Genomic DNA, 15,505 nt, shown 5'->3' with positions numbered 1-15,505 from the left:
TGAGCGAAGCGAGGTAATAGAAAGATAGAAACAGACTTTGTTTATTGTTTAGGTTTGGGCGAAGACGACTAGGCATTTCTAATATAAGTTTAGCGGGAAGTTTTCACTTGTTTATCATATTGCGTCAAGCATTAGTAGTTCTAAACACAGGTAGAAGGCTATTGCGTCTTTGTCGGCCATTGTTTTACTTTGCGTAACTTCAGTAAAATTTTACTTTTAAAATAGCCGGGATATTTAATCCTTACCAACTAACGTTAGATTTGTCTGTAAAAACCTTTTTTTTAAATCTCATTCGAAATGTGATATAACCCACTGGTCAGCGGTGTAGGTGGATATTTTTGTTTACAAAATTGAGATCGTCTCAAAGTTACGTCATACAACAAGCATTCCTAAGAAACCCGGACATGTCGTAAAGCTTCTCAACCTTTTATGGCTTACGACAAAAATAATAAATATAGTTTCGGCACCCCGACTGGAAATTTCGTTGATTATTTTACTAAAATGTCATTATAAATGTAACTGGAACAACACAATCAACTTAAAACATGTAGGAAAATATCATTTAATATACAGTAATGGTCTCTAAACCTATAAAAAAATTCTCAAATACCTGTCATCCCGGTTGAGAACCACTGTCGTATAGTTTTAATCCATTTGGCGTACGATAATTAGCATTTGGCGAGATGTTATTCTTCAAATAAAGCAGATTGATTTCATGTTGGACCTTTTATTGCGTTGTAGATAGAAAATGTAGCTAGAAACTAAAGTAGGAAACATATGGTGAATGTTGTTCTATTTGTTCTTAAAGGCGGAAGCTATATATAGTGCTACATATGCCGGCTAATGTATAATAATGCCAACAGCTGAAAGCTATTATTATGCGAACAACTAAAAGGATCTGCCATTTAGGGCCATATTTTTTCAAACATATTGACTGATTGTGTTTTTTTTTCTACTAATTTATTTACAATATGTGTAAAAGTTGTTTAGCACTTTAGATTTTGATTTGCTTAACACTGTTATCTTCTTGGGTATAACATGTCAGGATAATGGTTTAAACAATAGATTAATGAATTTAGACTTTTGTTTAGAAGGCGCTTGTTACTAATTTAATCACACTTTTTGCAAAAAGTAACACAATTTTGCCTAATTTGATACTGTGCTCTTGGCAGGGTCGAGTTAAGAGACTGTAGGCCTAAGGCTATTTACTAGAGAAGTGCCTAACTTTGCAAACCAAGCTACAAAAAGTAGGCTAATAGAAATATGTACATGAAAAATTGAAATTATTTACAGCATTATTGCATAAACATAACATAAAAACATGTATTTAATGTAACTAAGTGTCATAGACTCATAGTGTATTACAATGCATATTTAAAAACATGAGGGCAGAATTTTCCAGGGCCTCAGGCTATTAGTAGCTTAATGGTTAATCCGGCACAGGCTTTTTGAGGTATTACACGCCGGGATAGTAATAGTAAACATCAGATTGGGTAAAACTTAGATTTTTGTTGAGTTCAGTGATTGCAATTTACAAACCAGGGTCCACGGAAGAGCCCCAAGGTGTCCGTAAAAAGTTACAGGGCCAATCTGGAAATGGACAGAATTTGTTCAAGTATAATCCAACGTTGTTTTTTTAAAAACTTTAGTTATTTTTCATATTTATTCGGTTACATTATTGCAATTAAAGTTCGCTAACATTTTAAAGGCGGGTAATGTGGGAGTAGATCCGCTAGTTCCGAGGGTTTTTGGTTCGAACCACGGCGCAATCTTTTTTCCAAAAGCAAGCAAAACGTCCCTAATAAAAGTCCAACAAAGTTTTATTGCGGGTTTTATAATTTGACTAGGAAACACTCTATACGAAATTACTAGAAAGCCTACTTTTTAATCGTTATCATAGCCTTAGAATATAAAATGAATCTGAAACCAAAAATAATTCCAACACTTAACAACTTTTAAATATTCTCTTCAAGAGCACAACTTTTCTATTAATATTAAAAAAACATCAGCATCACAGCAATGGATGATCTGGAGTGGTACCACGGCAACATCAGCCGGCATATCGCGGAAGCTCTTCTCATGTCGAACGGAAGGGAGGGAAGTTTCCTTATGAGGGAGGTTCCAGGGGCTCACTGCCTCTCTGTCAGGTGCCGGGACTCGGTGAAACATCTCAAGATTGAGCCGATAACTGGCGGAGGGGTCACCTTTGCTCATTCCGAGTTTGATGATGTTGATCAACTACTACAGGTAGAAATAAGTTAAGTTGGTTTTGAAAATGTTGAATAAGTGAAATATAGCCCACAGGTAGAAATAATAAGGTCTTTTTGTTTAGTTTCTTTTAGAAATCGTTAAAAAGCAAAATATAACGTTTTTACTTTTGATTTAAAGCGGAAATTCTTTAATCTTAAACGAAAAATTACGTTTGATAATGTTGTTCTTTCAGGATGGATTAAAAGGTAGAATATGGTGTTTTTATCTTTGATTTTGTTGTAAAGTTGTTCTCCGTAGGTCGAACAATACCTTGTTCTATATTATGGGGACAAATCCTTTGTTTGTTTCTATCTCAAGTGAGCGACAAACATATTTTGATCACATTTTGTCAATTTTCGAAAATTTAAAAATGCCAAACTTGTGCAAGCGCCCGAATAAAATATTATTTCTTTTTTGACGTCATATATTAAATTTTTTTATAGATTAACGAACTAAAACCTTTTAGTTTACATAAAACTAACATTGTTTAACTTTACAGAATACGTTGGTTGTCAGCGTCACAGTACAAGGAAGTAAAGTTTAATAAGCATTAAACGGAAATAATCCAATAGGAGAAAAAGCGCAAAATTAAGTAATTCATGAGGAAATTTGAACGTGACGTATCAACTTACGTCACAGGAACTGAATACACATTTTTAGAGGCACATGAATGGTTTCAAATAGTAGAGAGAATATTTACCGCATTTTATCCTATGCACTAGGATTAAAGCAGGGCTCAAGTAAAAAAATTTAACCAAGTATTTTTCTACACGTTTTCCGAAGAAATTTAAACAAAATCGTTTAATCAAGCTATTAATGATTTTTGAGGGTAGTTTGTGTAATTATAGCGTAATTATCTTATTTTAAGCGAATTTAAAATCGCTCATAAAAACTTTAGGCAAACTAACAGTCTTCTTTTTCAACGTCAGTTTATTGCAAACCACGTCGAAAAAAACATTTAGCAACATTGTATAAAAACATCGCTTGTACTGGTTTCCCGTTGGCCGTTTTTAAAGCTGCCTAAAAAATGAATTTGTTATGATTTCTCAAACCATTGAAAAAAAAACAGGTTGAGAACCACTGGCCTAGAAAATCCTGATTTATTGTTTCTGAAGCACTGTTGACATGCAATATTCCGAACGAACGTCTTTTAATTTAATATTATATTCTCAAGTTTCGAATAAAAGTTAGGTTTTTTAATTGCGTTGTTGTGACCTTGAGTAACCTGACATCATTTCCCGTTTGCTGAGTTATTTGCCTATAGCTTTTCGCGAACCACGTGGAACTAAACCAAGTCGATTCTACCAGAATAGTTTTCCAGAAATAACCTGTTACCTGTCCATGATAAATCGCAGAACTTTTCCCTGTGGTAATAATTCTTCAATTTATTGTCTTTTAGTCTTTCAACCAAACGATTTTTCTTAAACTAAACACAGAGGACGAAGTGTGAAATAGCAAAAACTACCCATTTAGGATTTTGAATTACGTTATCGAGAAACTCCATATTTGAAACTGTTAAAATAAACAATTGTGCAATGGCATTCTTTCAAGCTTTTGACAAACCACGTTTTTTTAACAAAACAGCACTTTAATCTTCTCAGAATAGGTTTTCCAAAAATAACCTGTAAAATCATATTAGTTAACCACGTTAACACTTTGACCAAGTCGTTTCCTACAGGTTTTTACAAACCACGTGACAACAAACGGTTTGCTAAGTTACTTTTCTCAGGTATTTGCAAATCACGTGGAAGTTAACATTTTAACCAAGTTATTTTTCCCAGGTTTTCGCGAATCACGTGGTTTTGTGTAGCGAGGTTGGCAGTCTGTCGAAGAACTTCGAGCAGGGGACCCTAATAACCCTGAAGCACCCCTACCCCAAGCAAGTGGAGGAACCGGACAATTATGACGACAAACTCATGCTGCACTCAACCATGCGTGTCAACGCGACCTTGGATGACCTTCAGCAGCAAACCAAGGCCATCCCGCTCGCTTCAAAGTCGGGATTTCTCACAAAGCGAGGAGGTAAGATCAGAGTAGGGATTTCCGATAATATCGGATAAGGCTTGATACGTGTATGATATTGATGGTAGTATTAGATTTAGTTTTCCGATATTTTTATATTTTGAATATTTTTTGGGGGAAATCGATTTAAATCACCTTGTTAGCCGGATAAATAGCCCCAGGATGTGTTGGTTTGCTATTTGACCGGATCGCTCTTTTACGCTTGTACCCGTTAGTGATTATATGCCGCTTTGAACTACTTTCGTGTCCGGGTGAATCACCACTTCCTTTATTAATTTTAAACGAAATACTTAATAAGTACGTAATCAGGAGTCCATTAAAAAATATTCCACACCGAATATGTTCAGTTTTTTCTCCAGATTCTGTTAGCAGAAAATATAACCAAACGAACTTTTCTAGGCAGCTACAAATCGTGGAAGCTTCGTTGGTTCGTTGTGGTGAGGAACGAGCTGAGCTACTACGAGTCACGGTCCAGTGAGCGCGCCATCAAGACTATCGACCTCGAGGCGTGCTCCAAACTGTCCCTTTGTGACGTACCGGGAAAGTCTCACTGCTTCTACCTGCAGCTTCCAGACCGTACTTGGTAAGTCTGGTGATGGTACTTGTTCAGTACGGTTATGACTTGTCACTGTTTTCAAATGGCTTAAGTCACTGTTGATGAATGATTTAAGTCACTGTTGATAAATGATTTAAGTCACTGTTTTAAAATGACTTAAGGCACTGTGTTTATTGACTTAAATTACTGTTTTTAAGTGACTCAATTCACTGTTTTTAAAATACTTAACTGTACTTATTTGACTAGAGTCAGTGCCTTTTATTGACTGAAGTCATTGCCTTTTAATTACTGAAGATATTTATTTTATTTGACTTAAAGTCACTGTTTCTAAATGACTGAAGTCACTATTTTTAAATCTTGGTGGATTTGGTGATAATTAGGTTTGTCAGGTACTCGACATTTTATTCCGATATTTTAACAAAAAGTATCGCGATCTGATCCGATAGCAAATGACGTCATTAGTGGTATTTTTTCAAAGAGAATTAATATTAAATTTGCCTTATCGCTAAAACGTTTAATTTCCTACACTTATTAACCTGTTTTAAAAAAATTACCTTTCAAGGTAGAATCGCTGTTTTCGACCAAAAATCGTGGTTAAATAAATTCTGTACTTATTTGATATCGGATCGGCACCGATACCACCCGATTATCGGACGAGTATCGATACTACTACTGGGTATCGGGTATCGGCCCCGATTGGATCTCTTGCATTTGTGCGTGAAGAAAGTTTGGAAAAGATTTCGCCCTAAAACGAAAAAACAAATTGTAACGCGACGGAAATAGTAAAAACATTCATTTTTTCAACTGGCCCGACATTTTTGGGACATTTCTATCTTAAGTTTATTGTTTGTCAATAGTTGCTGCATTCAACTGTTTTAACTCAGTATCTGTCAGTTGTTTGCCTCGAAAAATTCTCAAGTATGCTGTAGAACGTTTTGTTATATAAAATACCTGTTTGTATTACGAACAGACACACAGGCAAGCATGTGCGAGTAATCAAGGCATACGTGTTAATAGTGTGGGATTTATCTATTTCCTCTCGGTAAAGCTGACATTGCATTAAATTTGCAGAATATTTTTGTTAAAGCACCTTCGTTTTGCATAAAAGTGGGCCATGTTGAGCTAATTGTTGCTATATTTAGATATTCAAAAAAATTGTGATAAATTTTAAAACAAAACACTTAAAGCACTTAACGTTTCCAATGATAAAGAACGTCCCAGTATTTTAACACATTTTTTCCAAAAGGTATTTTTCGGCGGCTTCGGCTGAAGACTTGGAAGAATGGACAGCCATTATTGACTGGAAGATGAAGCGAAACATCAAGTAGTCGCGCTTTCGCCTATTACGTCACAACAGAGAACGCGAGACGCTGCCTTCGCTTCCGTTACGTGCTGTGGGTGGCGAACTGAGCACGCCATTGTTGTTGCGCTTGTGACGTAACAATGCACTTTGTGCGCTAGTGAATGGCGCATCATTCAAATGATGCTGGCCATTTAATATAATGGTTGCTGAACCTTAAGATCACTGTAGAGTAATTTTATGCTTGGTTTAAATGCATAGCTTAACTCTTTCGATACAATTTGTTGGCTTTAATTTGCATTTCTTGCCATAATTGGCTGTATTTTGTAGCATTTTTAGTCACCGGAAGGCGTCTAAGTCATTCCTAGCCATTTGTTTCACTCATGGGCGTTTTATGTAATTTATGAACATTAATGTTCAATGAAAGGTATTTTTGTCGTTTATGGCCATACTTTTCATTTAAAGGTAGTTTTAGTATATTTTTTTTTATTTTTGTAAATTGAGGTCTATTTACTAGGAACGGTATGGGTCCAATGGGTTTTCACAAATTTATAATTATGTACTCAACCCATTCTCACCTTATATTTCCACATATAATCAGCAGCACTAAACGAGTGTGCCACTATAGTTAGTGCGACGTCAAAATGACTAGAAATACAAAATAACAACATAATTTAAAAGCAACACCACTGAATTCAATAAAGTGTTACTTATATTTCGCTTCATTCTGACGGAAGCCACCTTGACCAAGTTTTATCTTTCGCTTTGTAACCAAGTCACGTGGTTGATTATAAGGTCACGTGGTTTTTTGTCAGGTCACGACCGCCAAAATACATCCGCCGATGTCGCGTTTTAAAGGTTACATGACCTGTGTCTTACTTTTTGCTTTGTTGAACTAATCATAAACAAAATCACCCGGTTTAACTGGATGCCCCGCTGTTGGCCAACTTTTGAACCACAGCTTCTTTACAGCGCTTCTTAAGTAAATAACCACAAATGGATGGTTTTTCAACATAGGGGTGAGGCATTTTGATCCTTTATGGTCATTCTTATCATTCAAAGTCATTTAAAGTCATCCCTATTCATTTTTCGTTCATAGTCCTTTTATGTAAATTATTAACATTACTGTTCAACCAAAGGTATTTTTACTTTTATTGCTTATGTAATCATTCAAAAGTATTTTTTAGACTTTTGTGGCTATTTGTAAATCACTTTTTCGTAATCCAAGTGGATTTGGTAGAAACGGTATGGGTTTAAGAGGGTTTTAAAAATATTTAGGCCAAAACAGCGCTAATCTTTTTACCCTCCAATCAGCTATTTCACAGTTTTAACAAGATTTGGACAAACCACTTTATATAACGTGTAATACCTCTGAGGCATTTTTATTTTCCATACGGCCCACTGTAAAAATAATTGTTTTAAACTTTGTAAATGAATTCAAACGTTTTAAGTCATTTTACAGTCGTTTATTCTTCAATTGATTACAGGAAATAACTATACAATTAAAAAAAGAGGGCATCTAAATTCATGTGGCTCTTTCTCGGGGTAACGACACTACAAAGGATTGTCTATTGTGTTGGGCCGATCCAGGGGAACCACGATGCCATGCCCTCCAAAAAAATTAAATTATACTTTCTACCTACTTTAGAGTAACTACGTGAATACGAAAATTTTTAGCGCTCAGCGCGAATATGAAACATGTTTATAGAATGTCCTAGTACTTCAATAAAATTGTTTTAGCCCAAAGGCACTGTGCGTCGCGTCGCACATCTTAAATAAAAAAACTATATAAAGGTATAGTTTTATACACTACATTTTTTATGTCTATTGCTGACGTCGGCTATATAGATAAATAGATAGATTTAAATTTATTTTGGAACAACAGTAAATACATGGAAAAGAAAAAAAAGTATAAAATAACGCCAGTCTTTTTATGATAAAATACGTCACAATTGGCATCACTTCAAGGCGTCACCCCTAAAAATATATGGCCGTCCCTAAACAAAAAACCTGGATCTTCCCCCGTATTGTGTAAGAATATTGTTGGCTTCTTTTATTCAGTAACTTCTCTCAGTTCATTTACTTCCGTATTATTCTGGTTCCAGTCTCTTCCTACCAGCCATTATTTCACTATACGGTGCACGTTTCATTGCTTCACGTCCTTATTGAATTATTACGCGTCATTTTGTTTGTGTACTGGCATCGAATAAACTGTCGAACTGTGTTTTTAAAACATGTGGTTTATTTTGACAATCTTATAATGCACTTTACGTCCTATGATTATAAATGTAGACCGTTTTTTGTTGACCTCCATGAAATTTTAGACCCTTAACTTATATTGATAACGAAGAATGGTGTTAAGCTTAAAGTTTACATAAGTTGGTTGACAGTTTGTGTAAATATCACATCTCTGCCACTCACAAATTGTATCTAATGTTTTCAATACTGCCAAAATCTGATCTATAAGTGGAGTTATGTCACACAGTTTTAAACATTTACATGCCGTTAATAATAATACTTTTTTTATGAGTTTTCTGAATTTGTTGTTAGCTAAGCCACAAGTGAATGTAACTTCAAGCAAATTTATTCGATTAAAAAAATGCTTTCAAGGTTAGCTGGTAATTATACATGTATAGTGCAGGTTGCAGAAGTGGTTGGGGGCAGTGTTAAAAAGCGGCGATCCATTAATAATGTTTCGAAACAGTCAGTCACCACCCAAACAGAGGAATCAGGTGGCACTGTATAAAGACAAATTGTATTGGATTCTCGACAAGCTTTCGCACAACCGTGCTTCATCAGGTCAAAGTGTGTAAATTTATCACACCCAGCGTACCTTGAAGCGCAGGCCTCGTGGTATAATTGTTTTTGCGTCAGTAACACGATTTTGCGAGCATGTGCCTGTGGATATCTTAGACGTCACCATTTTTATCGCCTTTTACTTGCGCTTGTACTTTTACGCGCATTTTAATAGTTTTCATTTCTACTTTGACCTGATGAAGCACGGTTGTCGAAAGCTTGTCGTCAATTCAATACAATTTGTCTTTATACAGTGCCACCTGATTCCTCTGTTTAGAATTAGACAAATACAGCCAGTTACAAAGATTACCCTAAACATGTAAGAGCATTTTTCATAAGGTTTTGCGAGGATTAATTTTGGCCAATATAAGCCAAACTAATAAGTCAGGATAAACTTATCAAAGTATCAAATAACAAGGACCGTTAAAGATATTATGTCCGTGACTGAAAAAAAGTTGTGTACTCTAAATATGTAAATGCAATGTTTGTATGTTTGGACTTGGCATTGGTTAATATAAGCCTAACCAAGTAGCAAATACCCAAACGCCTGTTGTGTTATGTAGGATAACAAAAAAGCTGCCGACAAGTAAACAAACTTATAACGCTTACTCTGTGACGTCACGTAATGACGTTTCCCCAAAAATAACAATCCAAAGTTTAAGCCTGTAACGATGATTAGGCTGATTCAGTCACTGCAAATCTTTTCGCGTTAAAACAAACGAGGAAGGAAGTTTAAATTCACTTGAACCATTGTTTAGTACTTTACGCCAACTATAAGGCAGTAATATTGTTTAAAACTTGCTACTCATTCACGTGGCAGTAGAAATTAGGAACTTAATTACCTTGTCGTGTAAACTAGTCTAAGGCAAACCTGTTACAATCAAACGTAATTTGTCACTAAATAGTTCACATTAGGGTGCCCGGTTTGTACAATTTCCATTAAGCTTTGAGCTATTGTTGTCTTGCGTGCCCGATATGTATTTTATACCCTTACCAAATAAAATACTATTTTATTTCCTAATTGTAAACTACTGTTAAGACCTTAGGCTAATTATAAGGCAACAACATTGTTTAAAACTTGCTTCTCATTCCCTTGGGAAATTATGAAATCAATTAGCTTATTTTGCGATCAGCTACAATTGATGTTACCATGCCTAGGGCTGACACATATGAAATCAAAATTAATTGGTCAAACAATAGTAATGGAACAAGGCTATTGTATTAGCGCCTACTGAAATTTAGTGTAGATCACAGTTATTGAACACATGTGTATATATATATCTTTCTTTAATTTGTACAACTTTTGTTAATTTTGTTTAATATTATTGACTATGAATAATTGTTTAGGTTCGACAAAAAGCTAAAGGGCTACTAAAGATTGGACTACAAACATTTAGGCTAACTGAAAAGATTGGCCTTTGGCTCGAAAGTTGCTTAATAAGGCGCTTATAAACATAACGGATGTGTGATGCCGTGACATTAGTATTACGCTGTGTGCTAATATTGGGAGTTGAACTTTCACTGGACTTGCTGGTCTATTTTTATAAAGTGAGTCAACATGAGATGCTGAAGTATGAATCAGGGCGTTTGTAAAATATAAAAAACATGTGAGGGGGTTATAATAAGAGGAGGTATAAAAGGGTAAGGTTGGGAATTAAAATGGGTCGCAATACAAAAGGTTGTAACAATTTAAGGTAAAAATGTGTTTTTTGGAGGCAAAAAAAATGGCGGATGATAATAGGAGATAAATATTTTATAATAACTCCTTTAGTGGTTATGTTTATAAGGTAAATAAAAACATTTTTTATAAGTTACATAGTTAATGGTAGCCTATTATTTTCGCTTGTTAATACAAGGAAGTATTTAAATCACTATGCCAAAATAATTTTAAAGAAAAATATGTTTTCCACTTGTTACAGCTTCTTATTATAGTTAGCAGTCACTTTGACCCCTTTTTAAACCCCCCTTCGTGATTTTACCCTCTTTAACTTTGCTTTTCGCTTTAGCGATGTTTTTGTCATTGAACGTAAAGTTCACATCAACACACAACGATGACGCAACTATTAACTGTGACGTCACAGTTCCGTGTAGCGCGCGCGGGCGGGGTTTCACGACTTTTCTGTGAATTGTTTCGCTTTCTTTTGACAATTTCGCTTTTCCTTGCACATTTCTTCTGATGCAAAACTAAAAACAGAGATGGAAACACCCTTGGTGATGTGACGTCACTATCTGTTGATTGTCATGTGTTACGTCACAATAGGTAATGTGCTGACCGGCTTTAAAAAATGCTTAGGGCAATTAACGTAAAACATTGCGGTATTTTGTAAGAAAAGGTTGATTAACAACCTTTGTCGAGCCATATTTGTGTAATTCTAAACCTAGAAAGGTGTAACTGGTTTACGACAATTGTATTAAAATGTTGACAAGGTTTCGATCAAAACGTGTTAATACGTTATAAATCTAATCTTAACCAGGATTTAATTTTTTGTTTAACAATTTAATAAGTTTTTCTCTTCTATTGTTAAAATTTTAAATTTAACGTTAAAATTACAGCGTCGTACGGGATTAATTAAAGAAACACACCAATATGTGTTCAACAACTGTGTCTAGCCCAGGGGTTCTTAAACTTTTTTTACTGGGACCCCTTAAATTTTTTATTTGCCTTGCGTGGACAACGGTGGATAAAAAAATTAAAAAGTGAAGTCATAAATTGACGTCACAGTACAAATAAACATAAATCTGCTGATTGATTTCGGTTCAAAAATGTGAAAGTGAAATGGAGTCTAAATACAATCAGTGTAAAACCGTTTAATTTTTCTTTAAAAATATGATTACTTCTTAACACTAATATTTCAAATAGGCATTTATGGATCCCTAAAACTATTTCACGAACCCCCAAGGGGTCCATGGACCCCAGTTTAAGAACCCCTGGTCTAGCCCTTCTGAAGCTGCTTTTATACAAACGATTACGGTTTACGTATGATCAGTACACCGAAACTCACCGATTAGTCTGCGATGGATTTGGGCGGCATACAGGATCACTAATTTATGTACAACGCTTTCAGTTACGTTTGATAAAAGATGATTTACAACAGTTTTCCACAAGAATCACGAACCACAAAAACGTCTCGATTATCGATTTATGTAAAGAAGGACAATATTCAAACACGATTGATTGCATTTACAACAAAAAAAATACTTTTTGTTGATCTTTGAAAGATTGTATTGCCGTGTTTTTTTGTTGATATTATTGGCTGCGAGCGAGCTCGTTTGAAAACTAATATCCTAATGTGTTGCTGCCGTGTTTCGTGTTATTTTCACCAATATAATGTTTTCACGTACTGTTTATGGTATTTAATAGACATTTTAAGTTGTAGTCTTTAGCGTACCATGCGTAGTACATTGCTGGCTAAGCTTGTCGTGTTGTGATGTCGGAACGCGAGCCGGGTATGTGACGTCATATAATCGCGTAGTGTCACGTCACAAAGGGTTGGACGAAGCAGAATAATGTTCAAAGGCACAAAGAAGTGAATATTTGCCACAGGTTAAAAACATTTGAAAACTGTAATCAAGTGTAAAAATGCTGTCGCTACCAGGCATAATATACTAAAAAGATTCTCCTTCAGTATACTTATTTATTTTATTCAAAATTTTGGCTACCTACTTAATCTACTGTGATTGCAGATAAACCATTTCAAAATTTTGATATTCAGAAATTAAAACAATACATTTTACTTTTGCTCTACAAATATTTGTGCTGAAAAACAAACCATTTTTGCTGAAATCGAAATAAAGCTTTGTTTTTCTCGTTTCCTTAGTCCCCCACTTTGTGTTGTTTAATTTCTCAAAATAAGCTCCTTTAAAAACCATCCTCACTTTCCGCACAATTACACGACTTCACTTGCACCATTGTCAAGACAAGGGCTCTTGTGACGTAATAAAGTATATCGATCGGTGCGTTTGTTTTTATCTCTGTCTCTCAACAGCAGTGCTCCCCAAACTTTTTTGGCTCGTGGCACACTAAGTTGATAAGATAAAAATAGAGGCTCACTTTGTACACTGCAAGGCAATTGGTAGATACCAGTTACCGTATCTAATAGATGAGTGCATTTAAGTCTGGTATACTTGACTGTTGATTTATAATTGCTTAAAGAGTTTTTAAGTGTGAGGAAGCTATAAATAAAAAAGGAACATTTTTGCTTGTAATCAGTTTGGCAGTTGAGGCAAACAATAGTTATAATATACCATGCCAGTTGTATATTAGATATAGTGCATTATTTTGACCAGTTATACATTAGATAGAGTGCAAGTCTTTACTGTAAATTTGTAATAGCAAAAACATTTTAGGCACCGGTCTTGAATCCTGCCACATTTTCTTCCGGGCGTTTATTTTGCTAACCATAGTTTGGTTTGGGAGCGAGTTTGGGTTTGGGTGGGTCAAGTAATTACTATTATATTTATCCTTACATATTATGCCTTACTTGCAATTTCAACTTTGACAACTCGTTTTGTTACTGTAAAATATGAAGTGGTAGGATTCTAGACCAGTGCCCATATTTATTTGTAAGGAAATGAATGAAAAAACAAATCTTGCCTCAAACCGTCGATATTACAGAAACTGGGGAAGCGTATTTTTTTACTTCTGTAATTATAGATAGTTTTATAAGCCAGTGTTTCAAAACAATTCTGTTTTTAATACGTTGTCTTTAGAGTTGTTATGCTATTTATTACGTGGCTATCGCCTACAGTGACGTAACAAGGCAATTCTTTATTGTGGTTTGACACCTTTTTTAAATATCGATCGAAATCAATGCTTTCCAGTATTTGTAAGCCACCCCTGTAAAGCAATCCATAGTCACCCATTCATTTGTGCGTGAGCCAAACTTCAAATTTGTGCGTCGTAAAATTGCGTCGCTTGTCGTCATGGCACCCACAGGGTTGGAAATTAGCAACTTGCGTAACAATTAGAATTAGATCCTATCTTTGCCTTTTCTAAATTATGTCGAAACAAAACTTTACTTGTGAACTTCAAAGGATGGAAAATATAAGTCTTTAGGATAATTATTTATAAAAAAAAATAAACTATTTGAGGACGAAAAAGAAATAAAACAATAAATTTTATCACGAAATTATTTAAAGTGTAAAACGTGTGTTAGTACCTAAAATAAAAAACACATAGGCTTATTTTGCGCACGGGGCCTAATACCAAGGCAATTTGTAAATACTTTTTGTGTTCTTGGTGAAAACACTCATTATAAAGGTAAACTTAATCAATGAAGTATTTTTTACAAGTCGGTTACGGGAAATAGCAAATGCTTACAAAAAACTCATTTTAAAAACATTGTATTGAATATTAAGTCAAGTTGTAATTATTAGCTATGTTGTGAAACAATATACATTTAATTACCCAAAATATTTAAGTCTAACTGCGGATCAATTAGTATCCAGATTAAAAATACATTTTTTGTCCAAAACATTTTTTTTTCGTTATTACCTGCAAATCAAAAAATTGTGAAAAGTTTACAGTGAAATTTGTGACTAGTTGCGATAATAAAAGGGTAAATGCAGCACATCAGTAATTAAAAAGAAAATTCTTTTTCGCCCATAGTTAAACCAATAACATGCCAATTTGTAATTACCTTCAAACTACCAAAAGTAAGAGCTCAATTTCATCAAGATCTGGGCCCCTGGCATTACCCAACTTCAGAGGCGTAGCTAGGGGGTGCGGTGGGGTACGTATGTCCCCGGGCGGTACAGGGGCGCCGAAATGAGGCTTTTAAAAGCCAAAATGGGGGTGCTTCTTCTTTAAATACAATGTTGTAATAAAATTAGAATCGTTTTGCCGTATAAAGTAAGGTATGTTTTGTTAATGTAATGAAAAATATCAATAAACATGAAGGAGGGGGCGCCAATTTCATAGTTTGCCCCGGGCGCAAAATACAGTGGCTACACCTCTGCCCAACTTAATCTTGCCACTGTGTCAGCTATTTTTGTCTCATTTCCAGCCCTGCTGTATGTACGCACGCGACTTTATTTGCCCTGTTTCCTCAGGTATGTTACTACTGGTTAGCTGCTGTTGCTAATACCGCTTGTTGTATGTGTTGGTGGGTGGGGGACAAGAACAAACACACTGTATCCACCTGAACAGATGGGTTTATCATAGCTTGTCTGATGTTTGTAGTTGGTAATGTGGCTTTGTACTGTATTGGATAGCTGATGTGGTTAACATCTCTAAATTGTAAGCTTGTCTGGTGTTTTAAAGCGATAGGTTTGGTTCCGCCAAAGAACTAACAATGTGCAATTGCGTATCTGATGTTTTAAACCGATGGTTTTGCTGCCGCAGAGATTAATATATATATGCAATAAAAAACATTACGGTGATGTAAAAATAACCACAGAAACTCAAACTAGATTTGTCTTATTTGCAGATTTTAAAGATTACTTGTAGGTGCAAAATATTATTTCTAGAGACCATTGGACAAATCAAGTAGATTGTTTCCGGGTTAAAATCTACAAATTGTAAACGTGTCTGGTGTTTTAAGGCGGTGGTTTGGTAGTGCAACGATTTAAAACAAAGTATA

General features: G+C 35.1%; 1 protein-coding gene across 1 annotated transcript; it reads left to right on the top strand.

The window, feature by feature from the left end:
- The first annotated feature begins 1,065 nt into the window (after positions 1–1,065).
- On the top strand, positions 1,066–8,327 carry LOC146165647 (dual adapter for phosphotyrosine and 3-phosphotyrosine and 3-phosphoinositide-like). The gene is made up of 4 exons (XM_083381480.1): positions 1,066–2,247; positions 4,032–4,272; positions 4,672–4,855; positions 6,075–8,327. Exons 1-4 carry the CDS (start codon positions 2,020–2,022, stop codon positions 6,154–6,156), a joined length of 735 nt encoding a protein of 244 aa, XP_083237606.1. The 5' UTR covers positions 1,066–2,019; the 3' UTR covers positions 6,157–8,327.
- Positions 8,328–15,505: the final 7,178 nt, after the last annotated feature.

The sequence above is a fragment of the Ascidiella aspersa genome, chromosome 2 (assembly GCF_963924565.1).
Source record: "Ascidiella aspersa chromosome 2, kaAscAspe10.2, whole genome shotgun sequence".
NCBI classification, from domain to species: domain Eukaryota; kingdom Metazoa; phylum Chordata; class Ascidiacea; order Phlebobranchia; family Ascidiidae; genus Ascidiella; species Ascidiella aspersa.
The sequence above is the reverse complement of the archived record's forward strand: the minus strand, read 5'-3'. Positions and strand labels throughout refer to the sequence as shown.